The sequence below is a fragment of the Tetrahymena thermophila genome (assembly GCF_000189635.1).
Source record: "Tetrahymena thermophila SB210 genomic scaffold scf_8253856, whole genome shotgun sequence".
In the NCBI taxonomy this organism is placed as follows: domain Eukaryota; phylum Ciliophora; class Oligohymenophorea; order Hymenostomatida; family Tetrahymenidae; genus Tetrahymena; species Tetrahymena thermophila.
The window spans coordinates 33,342-54,787 of NW_002475947.1; the positions used below are offsets into that span (position 1 = coordinate 33,342).

General features: G+C 19.5%; 8 protein-coding genes across 8 annotated transcripts; 5 read left to right on the forward strand and 3 right to left on the reverse strand. All coding sequences in view use genetic code 6, as the record gives it.

Moving 5' to 3' along the window:
* Positions 1-1,926: 1,926 nt before the first annotated feature.
* On the forward strand, positions 1,927-2,316 carry TTHERM_001284761 (transmembrane protein, putative; the record flags this gene model as incomplete). Its single annotated transcript, XM_012800982.1, has 1 exon — positions 1,927-2,316. Exon 1 carries the CDS (start codon positions 2,044-2,046, stop codon positions 2,314-2,316), a length of 273 nt encoding a protein of 90 aa, XP_012656436.1. The 5' UTR covers positions 1,927-2,043.
* A 2,234-nt stretch (positions 2,317-4,550) lies between these two features.
* TTHERM_01284780 (hypothetical protein) lies at positions 4,551-9,168 on the reverse strand (the record flags this gene model as incomplete). Its single annotated transcript, XM_001027570.2, has 13 exons — positions 4,551-4,655; positions 4,729-4,757; positions 4,839-5,186; positions 5,244-5,442; positions 5,563-5,586; positions 5,665-6,071; positions 6,246-6,659; positions 7,068-7,286; positions 7,377-7,996; positions 8,063-8,382; positions 8,500-8,645; positions 8,868-8,927; positions 9,042-9,168. The coding sequence occupies 13 exons, from the start codon at positions 9,166-9,168 to the stop codon at positions 4,551-4,553; spliced, it is 3,018 nt and encodes a 1,005-aa protein (XP_001027570.2).
* An 851-nt stretch (positions 9,169-10,019) lies between these two features.
* TTHERM_01284790 (hypothetical protein) lies at positions 10,020-10,298 on the reverse strand (the record flags this gene model as incomplete). Its single annotated transcript, XM_001027571.1, has 1 exon — positions 10,020-10,298. One exon carries the CDS (start codon positions 10,296-10,298, stop codon positions 10,020-10,022), a length of 279 nt encoding a protein of 92 aa, XP_001027571.1.
* A 907-nt stretch (positions 10,299-11,205) lies between these two features.
* Positions 11,206-11,721, forward strand: TTHERM_001284791 (transmembrane protein, putative; the record flags this gene model as incomplete). The annotated part of the gene is made up of 1 exon (XM_012800983.1): positions 11,206-11,721. One exon carries the CDS (start codon positions 11,206-11,208, stop codon positions 11,719-11,721), a length of 516 nt encoding a protein of 171 aa, XP_012656437.1.
* Positions 11,722-11,962: 241 nt separating this feature from the next.
* TTHERM_01284810 (hypothetical protein) lies at positions 11,963-13,448 on the reverse strand (the record flags this gene model as incomplete). The annotated part of the gene is made up of 3 exons (XM_001027573.2): positions 12,752-13,448; positions 12,075-12,607; positions 11,963-12,025 (listed from the first exon to the last, which is right to left on the reverse strand). Exons 1-3 carry the CDS (start codon positions 13,137-13,139, stop codon positions 11,963-11,965), a joined length of 984 nt encoding a protein of 327 aa, XP_001027573.2. The 5' UTR covers positions 13,140-13,448.
* A 986-nt stretch (positions 13,449-14,434) lies between these two features.
* TTHERM_001284811 (protein phosphatase 2c) lies at positions 14,435-15,271 on the forward strand (the record flags this gene model as incomplete). The annotated part of the gene is made up of 2 exons (XM_012800984.1): positions 14,435-14,789; positions 14,847-15,271. The coding sequence occupies 2 exons, from the start codon at positions 14,435-14,437 to the stop codon at positions 15,269-15,271; spliced, it is 780 nt and encodes a 259-aa protein (XP_012656438.1).
* Positions 15,272-15,307: 36 nt separating this feature from the next.
* TTHERM_001284812 (transmembrane protein, putative) lies at positions 15,308-16,375 on the forward strand (the record flags this gene model as incomplete). The annotated part of the gene is made up of 1 exon (XM_012800985.1): positions 15,308-16,375. One exon carries the CDS (start codon positions 15,308-15,310, stop codon positions 16,373-16,375), a length of 1,068 nt encoding a protein of 355 aa, XP_012656439.1.
* Positions 16,376-19,739: 3,364 nt separating this feature from the next.
* On the forward strand, positions 19,740-21,138 carry TTHERM_001284813 (oxalate/formate antiporter protein; the record flags this gene model as incomplete). The annotated part of the gene is made up of 5 exons (XM_012800986.1): positions 19,740-19,775; positions 19,831-19,880; positions 20,339-20,428; positions 20,695-20,784; positions 21,049-21,138. Coding segments are annotated over 5 exons (356 nt in total), but the record flags the coding sequence as incomplete, so codon positions are not given.
* Positions 21,139-21,446: the final 308 nt, after the last annotated feature.

Sequence of the window (21,446 nt, forward strand, 5' to 3'; positions counted from 1 at the left end):
ATTCTAAATAGAAAATGTGTTTGTTTGTTTGTTTGTTTTTAAAATAAGTAAAAGCTATATTTAAATTAAAAAAATTTATTGTGCTACTGCAATTAGTTTTTGTATAAATTTTTTATTTATTAGTACATCGATCTAAATATACATATGATATTGATTAAGTTAAAATTGGCTCATAATTATTTCATCAATTAGATTGTTCAGTTTAATTTGATATTCTATACTGTAAATAAATTGCTAGAATAGACTTACTTAAAAATTAATTGTCTAAAGTCTTAACTTAATTTATACATATTAATTTTACATATTTAAAGCTAATAAAATAAATAATTTGAACTGAGAATGAGGTATCAGCTCTAAATCAGTAAAATTATAAAGATGACCTAAAAATACATTTTTTTAAAATAAATTTTAATCACATTAAGACATTTTAGAATAGTAAATATAGTATTAATGTTTAATGATATTTAACCTAATTAATCTTAATTTTGCCTCATGAACTTTTTTAATTTACTATTAGAAATCAAAAAAGTCATGTATGTATAAAAGAATTAAAAAGTAAAAAAAGAAAATTAAGTGTAAGAAGGAATTTCATAAATATTTAATGAATAATTTTGAACAAGATTCAATTTAAGATATAAAGTACCAACAAATATAATGTTAATTTATTGATTGTAATTCAAATAATTATTACATTGTTGGTTAAATTTTATATCGTCTACAACTTAATTATTTTTATCAATTTTAAATGAAAATTAATTAAAAAAAGATATTCAACAAATTGTACATTCTTGATGCAATAGCATTAAATAGTGTAAAAAGAAGCTATTTAAGTATTAAAAGGTAAATTATAGTAATTATTAGGTGAAGATTGGGATTTTATTGATAATCATTTTTACGATTGTTATAAAAATTTGAATATTATACAGTCAAATGATCAGATTATAAAAATTCTATTTCTTGCACTATCCCTAATATGTATAAAAATACTTCTTAGTAGTTTTAAAAAAAAATTTTCATTTTGTTTAAAGTAAAAAAATTCCGATTGTCAAAATCTTCACATATTCGGTAGACCTCTAAAATTTACACATATAATATAATAAACTAAAAATTTATATTAATTGATGTAGAAAAACACGTTTTTATTTTCTTTAGTTAGATTTTCATTTGAATATTAATAGTTGTTATATTATTTTCTATGTTAATTAGTCAGTATTTATCATCAATCAATCTATCAATCAGTATCAGAAATCTGATTGATTTCGTTAGCGAAGGTAGCTTATAAAAATTCAAAAATAATAATTTAGATTATTAAATTAAGACTAAATTAAAGAGATAGGTTTTTATTAGATGTTAAAAAAATAATGCTGAAAAAAATATTTTGGATTTTAGTTCATAGTTTATCTTAAAGATAATACTTTTTTTAAATAACATATAATGTTAAAAGACATAAAGATTACTGTCATAAGAATAGAAGTCCATTAAATATTAAAAATCAATCTATTAATTTTTAAGATTTCATACTTTCACTTTTATGAATCAATAAACAAATTTATTACCTTCAGCTAACTAAAAAATGAATGATAGTAAATAAATACTCTCAATTAGTTATTTTAAAAATATTTTCTTTTAAATTTGTTAAAAACAACTTTTACTTGTGGCATTTTTTAATTTACTTTCATTTTTATAGATAAAACGCTCTTAGCTTTTTTAAAAATATTCATAATATATGATTTGTTTTTAAAAAGTTTTAAATTTATAATTTTAGCCTTATCTAAGATTTGCTTGTAACAGAATTTATTTATCCATAGGCTTTATTTCTATGACATAAATTAATTAGAAATAACAAAAAGAATGCGTATTCTATTAGAAAAGGGTATGTATATTCAACGCAAATTATAATATTTATAAAAGAATTCAAAAGTAAATAAAAGAAAGTAGGTAGGTTTAAAAGGTCAGGTCTTTCGAAAATTGACAAAAGAATTGTAATTAAATTAATTAATTAAGAAAACTAAGAAATTAACATTTTTCCAAAAAAATAAATAAATGAGCCTTTAGAAAACTGTTTTATCCCTCATTTTGGTTGCTTTGAGTGTTTCTGTACTTTTATTCGTTGTTCAAAAGAGTACTAACATTTAAAGAGAACTTAAGCAATACTAATCATTCTCAGAATACCTTCCTACCAACTAATAATGCCTTTCTGATTAGAAATTATGTGGTGATAGTGCTTGGGATACATCTTTGCCTTGCTGTGCAGGATTAGTATGCAAAAGAATTCAATGGGATACTTATTGCGTTTCTTCTTCAGTAGATAATTGAAGAATAAGATTTCTAATTACTATACAGAAAGATAGCACAAATGAATATTATAATTATCAAATTTTATATCTTAAATAAAATTATTATATTCTTCAACAAATGCACAAGTTTATAAATAAATAAATAAATATATTTATCAAACTTTATATCCTAAATTTATTTTTATTAAATTTCAATTTTAAAATATATTTTAAAGGTTTTTAATTTATTTTCATTTTAAACAGAAATACATTCATTTTATTTATTAGTTATTTTTTAATAATTATTATTGAATTAATTTACATTTGTTTGTGAATAGTAAGCTAATTTATCTTATAACTTTCGATCATAAATTCAAAGTTGAACAAAAATAATAAATTATAAATAAGATCAGCAGTTGATAAAATTGTAAAAAAATTTAAAACTTTCTAAATTTATAAATAAGTATAAACCTATTCTAAAATTACAAATTTTCATAATAAATAAAATTGAGCAAAATAAAACAAATAAAAAAAAACAAAATTTTAACAAATAAAATTAATTAAATGTTATAATTAATATACAGATGTTTCAAATAAAGTAACCCGTGCCTTTTGTTTTTATTTTGATTTTTAATTATATTCAAAATTTCATGTAATTAACATTTTAGAATGATCTTTGATGAGAAAATAATACTGAATAAAAATTCATATTCAAAATTGCATGTAATTAATATTTTAGAATAATCTTTGATGAGAAAATAAAAACTGAATAAAAATGCATATTCAAAATTGCACTTGATTAATATTTTAGAATAATCTTTGATGAGAAAATAAAAACTGAATAAAAATGCATATTCAAAATTTCATGTAATTAACATTTTAGAATGATCTTTGATGAAAAAATAAATACTGAATAAAATTCATATTCAAAATTGCACGTAATTGACATTTTAGAATAGAATGATTATAAAAAAATTATTTTTAAAAATTTATGTAGCTTCAAATTCTCTCAAAAAATAGTAGAGTCATGTTAACATTTATATAATTTATAAACAAAAATAAAATACTTTTATAATAATAACAATAATAATATAAAATAGACAATTTAATTAATTAAAAATTAAAGAAAATCCCCACTAATCCCCATGAATCCCCAATTTTTTATCTCAGGTTAACCAATATAAATATAGAATTACTATTATTATCTCACTTAAATATAAAACTTCTTTTTTAATGATTCTTCCAATATTTAAATTTATTTATCACATAATAATCCTAAAATATAATCAGTATCATTGTCTTTTTTAATTTTTTCCCATAATTCTATTAGCCTTTTAAAAAATCCTTCTTATTCATTTTCATCATATTTATCACATTTTTTTATATTCTCTATTTATTCAATTAATTTTGAATATTTACTAAACATATATAATTTTTACTTTTTACCTTTATCTTTATAGAGATGAAGAATAAATTTAAATTTAACTATTTTCTAATTTTCATCCTTAGATTATTCATAAATCTTTTGTATAATACTATCTTAAAATTAAACATTCTAAACAAAAATAAGACTAACAAATGCTTCTTTTATAAATTCACTTGAAAGATAATTTGTAATTTTGGGATTAGGATCGAAAGGTATAGGTTACAATTCAATTTATTATTACTATTATTATTACTGTTGTTATTATTATTATTGTTGTTATTATTATTCTTGTTTCAATTCTGTTTAAGTTAGCGCCTAGCCAAACATAAATTATTTATAATCAAATTAATCAGAAACTTATGGTAATTAAACAGATGAAAATAATTTTTATTATTAATATAAAGTATTTAAATTTTGTATAAATGCATTAATCGATAACCATTAAGAATATTTTTTCTATTTTGTTTCATAATTACTTGTAAATTATTGATTTATTTTGTATTATTTATATTCTTCATCTTAAACAGGAATTGTATCAGGCTCTTCATAAAAAGTTTAATTTATATATCTAATAGTCGCTTGAGAACAAATATAAAGAAAACTTTATACTTATTAGTTAATATATTACTTCATACATAAATAAAAATAATATAACATAGTATCTAATACAAAATAAGTTTAAAAACTATCAAAATTCTTTGCTATTTATTAATGATTATTATTTTCAGAATTTTAAAATATTTTTTTTAATTTTTCTCTTTTCATAATATTAAAAAGTTAAAATTAAATTCTTTATTATGTTGATAAAATTTAATCAAAATATAATTCCCATTATTTTTTATATTCTGTCATAAAAGTATTATTTTCAGACTGATCATCACTATGATATCCTTAAACTCTTGTTATTAAATCCAATTCTTTAAACTTGAAGATAGGATATTTCTCATATAAACCTAAAGGTTTAACATCAGTATTTATTTGCATTTATTAATATAATTCATTAGTGTATAGAATTTTATATGTTACAGGATCTTCTATATATTTTCTTGCTCTTCCTAAAACTTGAATAAATGAATTTAACACAAATAATTATGATTCTTACTTACACATAAGAATTAATGTTCTCAAAAATCTACCTTCTTAATCAGCAAAATCTATACCTACTTTATCCGAAGCTGAGATATATATTAATATTGGTTTTTTATATTTTTCATATATTAATTTTACTTCCTCTTTCACTTAATCGCTAATTGTACATATATCAACTTATCCATCTTTTTTCGCACTACTAGATTTTATTCCATATTCTTTTAATTTTTAATATGCTCTAGTATAAATAAATTCACCTAATTATGAAACAAATTATTTAGGTGTTTATATTTTTTTAAATTCTGGAATTTCATTTTTACCATAACATTAATTTAACATTTATTCTGTTGCGATTATTATTTTCTCTTATTTATAAACTATTCCAACTCTATGTCCTGTATTAATTAATAATTAACAACCTATATCTAAAGTTTAATAATATCTAAACATACCAAATGGATCCGCTAACATTGTATGTGTATTTTTATTAATATCAAATTGAGCCACAAAATCATCTAATACTTGATCATTTCCAAATAATTTATTCAAATTTAATTATATCTTTTCAATTAGATCAAGGATATCCTCGACTTTATAGGTTATATCAACATATATGTTATGTGCACCATAATTTTTACCACTTGTTTTATCCTACATAGAAAAAAAAGATAAACTTCTAACGAAATTTCTTATTATCATTAGATATTTTTTCTCATTATCTTGTAATTTCTCAAAATCTTTATCTTTTATAGATTATAGGAATTAGATTACAGTCTTTGAATCTTTTAGATCATCCTAAATAAATGGTAATTAATCTATTTATTTTTTATTTTTCGGGTCGAAGGTTAATTCTTTCGATATTAATTTTAATACTTATTCCTCTGATTATTTTTAAAATGTTTAATCATAAATATATTTTTATAACTCTTAAGAAAATGGATAATAATCTAATAACATTTTATATGATCTCATAAGTAGATTATATTCATATGTTCTATAATTGAGCTCTGGATAAACAATTTCATTTTAATCTTATATACTTTATTACGATTCCATATTATAAAACTTAATAAATTCAAAAAGGAAAGTAAAATTACCCATCATAGGTGAACCTGTGAAAGACATAAATAGCCCGTGAATATACATCAAATCTACTGTATTTATATTCATACCTTTCAATGGTAATTTTGCATTTTAATAGAAAACATCTGTATTTAATATAGCTCTCAGTATATTTTCATTAACTTGAAATCCATATTTTTTCAACTGTTCCTCAGTATCTATAGGATATATTTACTATAATAATGAATATACCTGAGTATCTTTCTTTATTGAATCTAAAAATTCTTCATCATAAATCTTTCCTACATTATCCTTTATATTTTTATTTAAACAATAATCTATATACATTTTAACTGTCAAATACATTGAAGTTTACCATAATGAGAAATTACTTCCGCATGCCGGAATCTTAAAATCTATGAAAGGCCTTGCCATGTATTTATTCTTCTCTTCATTACATCTTTATGCATATTCATTACAATGAGGTCCGTAATCCTTTATAAATTATAAATCTTATATACTCTACTACATTTAATAAAAGAATTCACCTTTTTCATCTTTCATAATTGTTTTCTATGTTATAAAATCAAAACAATCTCCGACAAATTATTCATAATTTTTTCTATCCATCAAAACATCTTATTATCCAGTCATAGTTAATTTATTATTCGATTGAGAAGCAAGAGATTATGAATCAATTTCATCTCCTATGAACAATGTTTTCCTCAAAGATTGATATAAATCATATTTCATTTACATAAAATCATCATATTCTTATTTTTATATTAATCCATCATCATATTTTTCTTTAGTTTTAATAAAAAACTGATCGAAATAAGTTTAAAGAAATTTTCTCTGAGTGTAAGTCAATACAAAAATATACTTAGTTTTTCTAATTTTTTAAAAATAAAGATCAAATTCATTTTAATTTTTAAATTTAATATAATCTTTTATTTAATTATAATAAAATAAATTTTAATCAGTTTCTGTTCTGCCTATTAATATCAACATAATTAGAAACAATATTTTATTAAATTCTTAAGGATCATCTGTCATCAAACTTGTAAAATCAGGAATTTAAAAAATTTAAATATCATCATAAAATAATTAATTCATAATTAATATTTTATCTCTCACACCAGAATATGTATCACCTAATAAAATTTCAGGCACACAAATAAATATATTATTTTTCAAATTATTAAATCTATTACCTGCAAAATTCATTAATCTACAATTAATTCCATATTTATAATTATTTGTTTTTTATTTATTTTCAGATTAAATTTTTTATAATAGTTTTTCTATTATTTCTGTCATCTTGTATAGATCATTTCCATAATTTGCAATATTTTTAAATTAATTATCTAAATTATTATCTTATTTTTCTAATTAATTGTCATAATAGTAATCATCTAATTGTTATTATTTATCTAAAATTTTATATTTTAACTCGCATGTTGAAAAATGTCTCAAAATTAAAGTTGTAAAAACAATAAAAGGTAATGCATGCGCTGTTTTACCTTAACCTACTTCAAGGAAAAATGATGAAAAATCTTTAGTTGCATCTGTTACAAGATAATAAAATATTTCCAATAATACATTCTTTTATCTTGATTTATCTTTCCATCCGTAATTTGCAATATATTCAAAACAAAATCCTTCAATATAAGGTGTTTAATTAAGTAATATTTTATTAGAATAATCTTTCATCAATTAATCAGAATTATTTTCTAATTCTCGTTTATAATTTTAAATCTATAAATAAAATTCATCATTTTATATTTTATTATTATCTTTTTCGAATTCAGTTTCATTTCTATATTTCTCTATTCTATCTTTTATTTATTAATTGTCAACTTTTGTTGAGAATTTAACATCTAAATTTTTCTCATCAAATATTTATTATAATTATTTAATTTGAGGTATTAAATTTATAATAAAATCAACTAAAATATGTTGTTAAGAATCGAATTATGAATTATTTATCTAATTTAAAAAAGATAAATTTATATTTTATTTATCTTAAATTAATTATTATGTGTCTATCATTATCTGTTCAATTATTTCTTTTTTAAGATTATCATTTTCCTTTCTCGCTTGGCATAATTCAACAAAAAGTTAAAATATATCTGTTTATAAACTTATTTTTTCATTTTAATTATTAATTAAATTCATAAAATCTTAAAAATCCATTTTATAAATTTACATTCCATTTTCAAATTAAGTTGTTTATTTTAATTCTTTCATTTAATTTTTAAAATAGAAAACTCTTTAATTATTTCCAAAAACTTATTTAGTTGCAAATATTTTATATGTTTCATTTTTAAAATAATTTTCAATTTTATTTCCTGGTTGTTTCATATTATTTAGATTATTTTTCATTTAATCATTCACAGTTATAATATTTAAAACTTTAAAAAGAACAAATTCGATTTCAATATTTGTATTAGGTTTGACATTATGAGGTTTATACATTTTAAATGATAATTCAACATATGGTGATTTACCTTTCTATACACATTAACTCTAATATAAAGAAGTATTTGATAAATATTAAGTTAGATTTTTCAAGTCATAAAATTTAGAATTTTTAGTATCATTTATAAAAAAAGAATATTATTTTGTTATCTATAATTAATCTACAGTATCATTTCCGACTTAAACTTTTTCTATAGTGAACATATTTTCAATTAAATTTCTATATGATAATTGGAAAGCATTTGCATTTTATTATTTAATATCTTCTTGGAAATTATCATAAAAATATTAAATAATTTCTCTAGTTTCGTCTAATCCATAAAAACATAATAATTTATTTATTAGAATTAATGATTAAGGTGTTTTTAGATGTAAAATAGTTTTTAAGTTTTATTTAATAAAAGGAATTAATTATTATGCTTTAGTATCATATTTTATTTTTTCAAAAATTATTAACAACTTAGTGCAAAAATAAAATCTATGTATTGAAAATATAGAGTTTTATGTAAACTAACAATACTTAATATCTTTACCACAATGAAAATTAACTATATTTTAAACATACATTTATTCGGGCTCTCCTGTTACATAATCTAATAAAAAAAATTATTATTAAATTAAATCTTTAGTTGAAAAATATTCAAATATTTATGATTATGTTAATTAATTTATTTTTTCAGTTTATTATTCCATAAATATTTCTTAACTTTCTTAATCAAGATCAAGGTTTAATTTTTCAAGATCTGGAGCATAAAATCCATTATCTAATTATTCTATTCTTTATTTTTCTTGTTAATCTTAAACAGCTTAATCTCTAAATTCATCTAGATACATTATAGATTAGGATAAGAATTAAACAAGTGCAAACTAAGGAAATGTATTTACATCAAGAATTACTGGTGAAAAATGTCTTAAATTATCTCCGAATTATGGCAATCTATTTTTTAATAAATTTAAATAAAAAACATTATATTTATAAGCATTAAAACAGAAATAATCTAATTTTTGAGTAAGTCTATGTATGTCTTTTAATAATTATTCTGCTTCTTCGAATTTAGTTATTTATTATGCTTAAATTTATTCTTCAAATAATTATTTTATCTACGGATCAATATCTTAAATTATGTATTAATATTTATTTTCTTTTATATCTTTGAAATCATTATTATCAAAATAATAATAATGAGCTTGATTAATATACTCATATTCTTATATTTTTTATGTAAATTTATTTTTTATTGGTATTTTATTCATTTTTACATCTATTACTTATTATATTAAATTTTAATAATCTTGATAATTTTATGATTATCTTAATTATTATAATGTTAATTATGGTTATTCTGGATTTATTTCAATTTGAAAAACATTTAAAAAGAAATCAGGACTATCATTAACTGTAAATAAAGTTTCATTTTAAGTTTTTTTTGTTGTAAATTATTATTATATTTGGAAATTTTATTCAAATCCTTGATCTTATTATTTTTAAGTAAATTTAGAATTTATGTATTCGAAATGTTTTGAAATTAATTATTACATTTAATAATTTTAATTTTTTATTTTTTATTTTTATTTTTTTAATTTTATTTTTCAAATATATAATTATTTTTTTTTTCTTATTATTCGCACAATTTAGTTATTTATTTTATCTTAATTTCTTATTCGCTTAAATAAATTATTCCGCTTCACTATATAATTTATTCGCGCTCATTTGTTAATTTCTTAGATTTAATTGTCTGTGCTTATTCTTATTCGCTTAAATAAATTATTCCACTTCGCTACATAATTTATTCGCGCTCATTTGTTAATTTCTTAGATTTAATTGTCTGTGCTTATTCTTATTCGCTTAAATAAATTATTCCACTTCGCTACATAATTTATTCGCGCTCATTTGTTAATTTCTTAGATTTAATTGTCTGTGCTTATTCTTATTCGCTTAAATAAATTATTCCACTTCGCTACATAATTTATTCGCGCTCATTTGTTAATTTCTTAGATTTAATTGTCTGTGCGCCATTAAAATTATTTTATTTTTTTTTTTATTTTAATTTTTATCTGATTTAAAATATGAAAAATTTAATTAATCTCAATTATAATCTGATACAATTTTAAATCTGAAAAGTTATCAAACAAGTAAATTTCGGGCATTAAATTAGTTAAGAATAAATTAATTCTACCAATTTCGCGGTGCGAAGCGCATGCGGAGCAAATTACTTATAGTTATTTATCTGTGCGCCATTAAAATTATTTTATTTTTTTTATTGTAATTTTTATCTATTTTAAAATAGGAAAAATTAATTTAATCTCATTTATAATCTGATACAATTTTAAATCTGAAAAGTTATCAAACAAGTAAATTTCGGGCATTAAATTAGTTAAGAATAAATTAATTCTACCAATTTCGCGGTGCGAAGCGCATGCGGAGCAAATTACTTATAGTTATTTATCTGTGCGCCATTAAAATTATTTTATTTTTTTTATTGTGATTTATCTATTTTAAAATAGGAAAAATTAATTTATTTTTAATTATAAAATCTAGAATTCTTAACTCTGAGAAACTATAAAACAAGTAAATTCCGGGCATTAAATTAGTTAAGAATAAATTAATTCTACCAATTTCGCGGTGCGAAGCGCAAGCGGAGCAAATTACTCAAAGTTAATTGATGCGGAAATTGAATGTTATCTATTCATTTTTTAATTATTTTTTCTGATTTAAAATTCGGATATTAAATAGTTTTCAGAAATTAGATAATGAGTGAAAATAAATTATGTAGCGAAGCGGAATAATTTATTTGAACGAATAGAATGAATGGAAAATGGAAAATGGAAATGGAAAATGAAAAATGAAAAATGAAAAATGAAAAATGAAAAATGAAAAATGAAAAATGGAAATGGAAAATGGAAAATAAAAAATAAAAAATAAAAAATAAAAAATAAAAAATAAAAAATAAAAAATAAAAAATAAAAATGAATCAATAATTAAATCATATAACACCATCCAATTATGATTAATCAATATCCAATTAATCCAAATCTTCACCATCAAATTACTCATCATATTCTTATTCTTCATCTTATTAGCTACCTAATTTTTCACTCAAATAAATATATAAATTCCTAATTAAAACAACTGAGCCTGAAAAAATATAACTAGAAATAGAGCATAAAAATAATACAAATAACATTTAATTTAAATTTCTAGTATAAAATATTATAGAATCTCTCAGACCAAATATTGATTTAGTTTTATACGAATAAGATTTAGGATTTCCACCATTCTATCTTATACTTTAAAATATTTCTAATAACAAACAATTATTTAAACTCAAATTAGCATTATCTGTTTATTATTATTTTAATTATTATATTTTTTTTTCTATATCTTGAGGTGTTAATTTTTATGGCGGAGTCTTCTAATAAGGAATAAAAGAACTAATATCTCCATAAATGAAATCATAATTTATTTTTATTATATTTTAAAAACTTTTCTATTAAATAAATCTATTATAAGATTAAATAGTTGTTATAAACCATAAATATTAATTTTTAAATTTTGGTTAATATTTTAAATTATCAGGTTTTATTCCACATTCTTTTTATTTTTAATTTATTTATACAATAGCTTTTTTCATTAGTTATTCCGATTCACTTGTAGTATCTTTAGATATGAAATGAGAACTTCCAAAATATCCTATTGGTTGATCTTAAAATAATTAATCTAATGAAAATTAATTTTTTACTTTTGCTTATGTCTATGTTTATGTCTATGTTTATGGTTGTGTTTATGGTTGTGTTTAATTTTATCCACCGTATTTTTTGTTATTTGTTGTTTTTAATTATTATTATAAAAATGATTCAATAAAACCTAATTTTTTTTGTGCTCCTCCTGAAACTGTATTTGTTGTGGCACTTGGTGCAGCCCCAGTATCAGTAGCGTTAGTTGTAGTGGCAGCGCCAGTAGCAGCAGCGCTAGTAGTAGCAGCGCCAGTAGTAGCAGCGCCAGTAGCAGCAGCGCCATTAGAATTACTACTAGTATCACCTCCTGTGGCAAATTAAATAACTAACTATTCAAACCAAAGAAATGTTTCATTATCATTAAAATAATTCAAAAAGAAACTTCTCATTAAATTATGATAATCATCTATTTTTCCTGCTTATTTTACAACCTCTCCAATATAACAAAGATATTACAAATAATCCTTTATATCATTTTTTAATTGTTATAATCTCGATATTTTAACAGGAAACATTAAACCATATACTGAAACAAAAACTACTTAATTATTGAAAGATTTTACAAAAAAATCAAGTTTGTTTTTAAAACTACTACTAAATAATTTTAAATTATTATTAATAAATTATTAAAATAATTAAATCTCGGCAACATAAAAAGCTTAAAATAGAATTTTAATATTACAAGAATTAAGTTCACATTCAATTATTTCAATTTAATCTTTTGTTTAAAACCATTAAAATGAGTTTTTTTTATCAGAATCGGAAACTTAACCTTTGTTTACAATCTTTTTTGAATTTTCTATACTCTGTTTAAATTTTTTCTCATTAGTTTTATCAGTAAATTCATAATCTAATTAAATATCAATCAAAGCATAATCAGCATATACCATTGCATGTGATAATTCTAATAATTCTTTGAGAAGATAAATTTAACCTGAACTTTAAGCATAAGTACATAATAATTTACTAATTTTATCTAAAAAAAAGAAAATATCTTTATCCCAGATTTATTTATGTGTCATTCCAGTTTTTATTTCTACTTTTCCTTTTTATTATAGTTGACCATCCATTCCTACATAGTTGAATGTTTCTTATTCTTTTTCATTTTTCGGGTCTGCTAAAAAATCTTCAATATTTTTTAATTCTCTTTATATTTTTATCGGACAAGATTCTAAATATCTAATTTTTATTTATTATTTTTTTTAACTTTATAGTTGTGGAACAAATTCTTTATATGTATAAAATTCTATTTGTTTTGTTTCAATTTGAACTTGTTATTTTTCGAGCTTGAAAATTAAAAATTATCTTAAAAATGGATCTGTTAATGAATAAAGTAGAATTTGGTGGTATGCTATTTTTTATTCTAGAATTAAATTTTTTAAAAATGTTTCTTCTAAATATTAATTAGTTTGAAAAAGTGTATGATTGAAAATACTTTATTTCTCTTCTTTTTTATCTTTATTTAATATGGAAAAAGTTTTATCATGGTACAAAATTAGAGAAAAATAAGAAATATTATTATTTTCATCATCTTTATCTTGTTTTCTTGTTGTTAATATAAACATTTATTCCTTTTAAATTTATAAATATAAATCAATAAAATCATCTATTGGATATTTTTTTTACAATCCTATTTATTTAGTATTAATAAAAATATCTATATATAATTGTTATGTATCATCTGTTATCTATTATAAAGAATAAATATTGGAAACAAAAGTAATATCAGAATCTACATGATACAAATTATACATAATTTGTTTATCTTTCAAAAATTCTTACTTATCTGTATTATATTAATTATCCAAATAAAAATATTATTTTTATAATGTCTTATTAACCAGCGGCAATTATAATAGTTATTATTCATTATATTTATTAACTAGTTGCACATATATTTATTTATCTTTACATTCATCGGTAAATGCAGGTTACACACCTAAAGAAGAAACTTAAAAATTTTCTGAAAATGTATGATAATTATTCGCCATTTTTTATACAATTTTATTTTATTTATTTTATATAATTTTATTTTATTTTATTTTTATATATAATTTTTAAAAAAATAAATGAATAATTGACATGATTAAAATTCATAATATTTTATTAATTATAGAAATTTTATTTATTTTATCTTTACTAATAGTTTTTTCATTAAAAGGTTAATGTTAAAGATTCTATTATTATTATTATCTTCTTTGGTTAATTTTTTTATCCGGAATGTTATTATCATAATCAAAAGAAAGAAATTATTGTATAAGTTTGATAAGAATAGAAAATATTGCTAAATAATTTAATAAACTTTTGATAGGTTGAAAAAAAACAATAATATATAAAAATTTAAGAAAAGAATCAGAAAACAGAAATGAAAAATTTAAAATTAGAAATAAAAGGAAATATAGATAAAAATAATTTTTTTTACTTTGAAAATATAGGAAAAAGAGAATACATGGAAGACAGATCAATAATATATAAAGATGATTTTATATAATTTTATGCTATTTTAGATGGCCATGGAGGGAGCGCAGTTGTAGATTTTGTTTAAAATTATCTTTTTGATTTTATAAGATAACATAATTTCAAAAAATTATATCAATAATATTTAAAATAAAAAATTAAAAGATAACAAACTGTAAATGCGATGAAAAATATTTTCAAAGAATTGTAAAAAGAAATATATAAATAAGTGTAATAAAAATTTTAAAATAAAGATAGTTCTGGTACGACATTAATTTATTTTGTTTAATTAGCTGATATATTTTTAATTTAAAATATAGGTGATTCTGCATTATATAGATTTTCAAAAAGTAGAGGATTGATTATGTTAAACAAATAAGATGTCATTGGAGAAAAATAAGAATAAAAAATAATAAAAAATGGAGGCTGGGTATAAGATAATAGAGTATGTGGTAAATTATAAATGGCAAGATCAATTGGAGATTTAGATGTTTAAAAATTTATGGATTATAAATTTACTTCGATTGTAGAAAAAAAGAAAAAAAAATAATAATTGTTCATATTATGTTCTGATGGATTATCTGATATTTTTGAATATGATCAAAATTTAAAAAAAAATTGTTGGAATAAATTGTGTTAAACTTTAAATTAAGAATGTACAGTTAAATATTTGACAAAATTAATTAAAGATTAGATATAGAATTAAATTGATGATAATATATCATTTATTATATTTTTCTGTTGATTCATTTTCCAAAATCTGCTATAGATTATTAACCAGATGTCTATTTAATTTTTTCCAAATGTTATTTATTTTTTTCTAAAAACAATCTTTAAACATCAATTTAAATTTGATTATGATCTTTTCCTAAGATTAAAAAAGTAATTAACTACAATTATTAAGAATAATAATCTTATTTGTCTTTTTTTTCTTTTTTTTCTTTAATTTATTTAACTATATTATCAACAATTTCTTTTTCTTTCAAAATAGTTTATCCCTTTTGCAAAAATTACAAATAACTTGAAAGTTTTTATTCGATTTAATTTTATTCAGTAAAATCTGTTATATCTTAAGCATTTCTATATTATTTATCAAATAAATTCCAATTTTCTTAAATTTAAACAAATTTTGAATCTTCTTATAAACCTATATTTTTATAATTCTCTTCAACATTCTTTTTATAATTGTTAATTTTATATTAATCATTTTAATCAATTTTTTATTATAATTATTCAAAATCATAGTTGTTTTGTTTAAAATCATCATAAATTTTAATAAAAAGATTATCATCAATTTAATCAGTATTTTTTTAGTTATCTTTTTATAATTAACCAAGTTATTATTATAATTATTCTTATGATATGGGAACATTATTAAAATTTATTTTATTTTAAGATTATCTTTATTCTTCTTCTTTTTATATTTCCTTAAGTATTTTTTCTTCTTATTCTTAATCAATTTAGAGTTTTTTAGTATTAATATTACCCTTATTATTTTACAATAAACGTTCTTCTAATTCTTTTCTTTATTTTTCTTACTCTTCATCAAATTTTTATTCTTCTTATTTTTATTATTATATCTCCAGATCTATTTCTTATTTTATTTTGTCATCATATTCTTTTGTTTTTTATTTCAAAAATTGTATTAATTTATTAATAGAATTTTATTAATCATTAAAAAAGTAATTCAAATTTTATTATTGCCCATTAAAATGATTATAAGCTTATGAAACAAGTTTATTATTTTAGTTTTTATTATTATCGTCTTATAATTTTTATCCAATTTAATCTTCTATTATTTAAAAATCTTCATAATTTAGTAAAATTATTTTTTTTATATTATTCTTGATACTTTCAAGTTCTTTTTTCTATTCATTGGTTATTAGATTATTTTTTTCCTCAATTTAAAATAAATTTACAACTTAGTTGATGAGTAGTTACTACTTAAATGTAGAATCGATTATAGAATTTAAATCTTATTAATTTATTTAATCTTTTATTGATTATATTCTTTTTTTAATTTAATTTATTTTATCATCTGATTAATTTTGATCCGGCTCTTAATCATCGATTTATTATCCAAATCTAGATCTGATTCTTTTTTATTTTTAAGATGGATTCTAATTAATTTATGATGGTTATGGTTATTAATTTTTTGTCTCTTATGCGGTAGGCGAATTCTATTTATTTTAACCTTATGATTATTGTTTATTTTCTTCTTCTTCTTTCTCTTCTGGTTTAGATGGACTATTTTTTTATGGTGATTATTAATTTGTTTCTACTTTCACTTATGCGGTAGGTGAATTCTAATTAATTTATGATGGTTATTATTATGCAGCTTATGGCTATTTTACATCATTTTTTTCTTCTTTTTATTAATTATTTTTCTATTCGTTTGAAACTTGCTAAATTGGTTATTAATCATTTTAGTTTGCATCTTTATCTTTATTATTTTAATCTGATTTTTAAATTTTTGTATCTTTTTCTTTTTTTTCATTTTTAACTCCAGATTTAACTCCAGATTTAACTCCAGATTTAACTCCAGATTTATCTTCAGATTTAACTCCAGATTTAACTCCAGATTTATCTTCAGGTTTAACTCCAGATTTAACTCCAGATTTATCTTCAGGTTTAACTCCAGATTTATCTTCAGGTTTAACTCCAGATTTATCTTCAAGTTTATCTTCAGATTTATCTTCAGGTTTAACTCCAGATTTATCTTCAGGTTTAACTCCAGATTTATCTTCAGGTTTAACTCCAGATTTAACTCCAGATTTAACTCCAGATTTAACTCCAGATTTATCTTCAGGTTTAACTCCAGATTTAACTCCAGATTTAACTCCAGATTTACCTTCAGGTTTAACTCCAGATTTATCTTCAGTTTCAGCTTTAGTTTTAACTTTATCTGAAACGTCTGGGACTGTTATGTTGATGTCTTAAAGTGAATTAACTTAACTTTTTTTTTCAGGTTCCATTTTTTAATCTCTCAATATTTTTTTTCTAACAAATTAATTTGAATTAATTAATTAATTATGTGCCATATATAATATCCCTAAAGTTTTTAAATGTTTATTTTTTGTTAAAATATGGTGTAAATTAATTAAATTATCTGATTACATAATATTTAACAAATCAAAATTTTCTTTCATAAAATTTGTATTAATACGCATTAAATATTAGACCATTATATAAATAAGATTTATATATGCCAACTTACATCATCTCAATCACTAAATAATGTAAATTGACATAAATAAAATTAACAGACTAGTGCGGTAGATAAAGCAAGAAATAAAAGAAAAAAACAACTCATAGCTTTAATAATATATAGAAGTAAAGAAGCTTAGAACTTGAGCTGTTAGTCATAAAAGCAGCAATTGACCATACAATCAGATTTCTATTTTAAATTAAATAATATATATCATTAAAAATTATTTAAGTCTTCACAATAATCAAAATATGAATAAATGGCATAATAATTTTAAAGTAGCGAAACCAACATATAATTTATAACATAGATGACTAAATAAATGAAGTTTAGATGTAAAGCTATTTGCAATTTTAGCTGTAAAAAAGAATAAAATTTAAGACTATAAATAGATATTAAAATTCTCACACATACTTTCTAAATCAAAATTAAAAAAAACCCTTTCCTTATAAATAAAATTTAAATATGGTTAAGCATTATCTTATTTTCAAGTATTAAGAGCCAATCAACAAAACACATATGTAATTGCTTAAATAGAAAAAGCAAATAACGTATATTAGATAGAATATCTAACCCTTTTTTTATAAAAACTGATATTTTTTGAAAATTGTGATAAAGAAAAAATTAATTAAGTACTTGAATTAATTAAATTGATAAAAGAAATAATTTAAAAATTTCCTTGAAAAAGTTTAATAACAATAAATAGTTTGATTAAAAGTATATGATTTAATATATTAATAAATTACATCATTTATTAATTATATAATTAATTTAAATTTTATTAAAGAAAATCATATATGATTTAATATATTTATAAATGATATCATTTATTAATTATATAATTAATTTAAATATTATTAAAGAAAATTATATATGATTTAATATATTAATAATTGACATCATTTATTAATTATATAATTAATTTAAATATTATTAAAGAAAATTAATAATTGACATCATTTATTAATTATATAATTCATTTAAATATTGTTAAAGAAAATCATAAATTTACAAGTATTTTTAAGTCAATGTAACAATTAATAAATATTCACTTTATGCTCATTAAATTTTGCTTTTTTGTGATAAAATCTTTCAATGTGTTTTTCCCTATTAATTTCATTCAAAGATTTGGTAAGAAAATTTACTTTTGTTATAAATAATTTTAATTTATATATAAATAAGTATAAAGTAGATATTAAAATGTTGATCTCTTAATAGGATTAATTATTACCAGCTATTTTAATTAAATTCACATTTACTTTTCTTAATTATATTTCACCCAAAATTATTTAAAATATTAACAGCTATTATTATTTTTATTTTTTTAATATTCTTTTAAATAGTTCAAATATTTTACAATCTAATTTATAATTAACATAGTTAGTTACATTTTTCCAGTTATTTTCATATCATATAAAAATTAATTCTTACTTCCACATTAAAATCTTTCAAAAATATTACAATCTATTTATTTCATACATTTTAATAAGATTCTCTATAAATATTATTCTTAGTATTTATTTTCTCAGTAAAAATTATTCTAAAATATTAATTACATGCAATTTTGAATATGAATTTTTATTCAGTATTATTTTCTCATCAAAAACCATTCTAAAATGTTAAGTGCAATTTTGAAAATGAATTTTTATTCAGTATTTATTTTCTCAGTAAAAATATTCTAAATTATTATTATATAAATGTGTTAAAAAAAGCTAGTCTAAAAAAATGTTGCCCCAGACCACACTTTTCCTCTTATATAAGGACATTAATTAATTATAGAATTTTTTTAAATATGACTAACTGCCCATCTCTAATGCCTACTATATTTTTAAGTAAATGTTTTAAATCATAATATTAAGATTTAATAATCAATATTAATTTTATTTTTTTGTGATATCTCTTCATAAAAACAAATTTATAAATTAATATTTAATAATTACTATATTTATTAATTAATTAAATTCAATAAATTGCTACTCAATATTTTTGAAAAAAAAAATAAATAATGTAATAGATTAAATAATACAACAAATTAGAAGAAGTAATTATTTATTTTTTTATTAATATCCTTTAAATTTTTTTTATTAATAAAAAAGTTTTTAAACTCTTCACTTTAATCTCATTAGGTTCTCCATATTGATCTAAAGTATATTTAAATAAAAATATTAAAAAATTTTTTATTTTAACTTTAAATTTATTTAAAAAAATAATTTTTATAATAGAAATTCTCACCATTATTTATTAGTTTCTATTTATACAAAAATTTTCGTTATTTCACTTTAATTTTCATTTCAATTTTGAATTATTTATTATTTCTTTTTTATTATTTGATATTTTTCCTTCATTTTTTGCTATTAACACTTACACTTAATAAAAATAATTTTTTTATTTTGGATTATAATATTTTTAATTATAAAAATTAATTTAAAACATTAAGGCTCTTTTAATTTATTTGATTTCTTTTTCGTTTTCCTTAATTATGCTTGCTTAATGTTTTTTCTTTCTTTATTAGTTTAACTAATTATTAATTAAAATAATCTTATTTTTTCATATTTTTTCCTTCTAATAAACTAATAAATTATATATTTTTTATTCAATAAAAAGATGCTAATTTATTGGTGCAAAATGTGAATCAGACTTAGGTTCTGCTTTAGCAAAGTGCATTAATCTCTCAAATTTGACACTTTATCTTAGGTAAAAACAGTTTATTTATTTTAAATTGTGATATTTTTAATTATAAAACGAATTTAAAATAATAAAGCTCATTTTTATTTTTCTTTTATTATGCTTGCTAGCTTTTATTTGATCTTTCTTTGTTAATTTAGCTCATCATTTTATTTATTTATTTTTAACTTTTGCTTTTATTTTTCATTAATCTTATTATTTCATATTTTTTCTTCATTTTTTCCTTCTAAATAACTAATTAATTATTTATTTATTTTTTTTCAATATTTAAAAAGTCAAAATTAAATTGGTGCAACAGGTGCATCAGGCTTAGGTTCTGCTTTAGCAAAGTGCATTAATCTCTCAAATTTGACACTTTCGCTTGGGTAAAAACAGTTTATTTATTTTAAATTGTGAAATTTTTAATTATAAAACTAATTTAAAATAATAAAGTTCTATTTTCTTTTTCTTTTTATTATGCTTGCTAGCTTTTATTTCTTCTTTCTTTGTTAATTTAGCTCATCATTTTATTTATTTTTAACTTTTGCTTTTATTTTTCATTAATTTTATTATTTCATATTTTTTCTTCATTTTTTCCTTCTAAATAACTAATTAATTATTTATTTATTTTTTCTTCAATATTTAAAAAGTCAAAATTAAATTGGTGCAACAGGTGCATCAGGCTTAGGTTCTGCTTTAGCAAAGTGCATTAATCTCTCAAATTTGACACTTTCGCTTGGGTAAAAACAGTTTATTTATTTTAAATTGTGATATTTTTAATTATAAAACTAATTTAAAACAATAAAGCTCATTTTTCTTTTTCTTTTTATTATGCTTGCTAGCTTATATTTCTTCTTTCTTTGTTAATTTAGCTTATCATTTTATTTATTTTTAACTTTTGCTTTTATTTTTCATTAATCTTATTATTTCATATTTTTTCTTCATTTTTTCCTTCTAAATAACTAATTAATTATTTATTTATTTTTTCTACAATATTTAAAAAGTGTCAATTAAATTGGTGCAACAGGTGCATTAGGCTTAGGTTCTG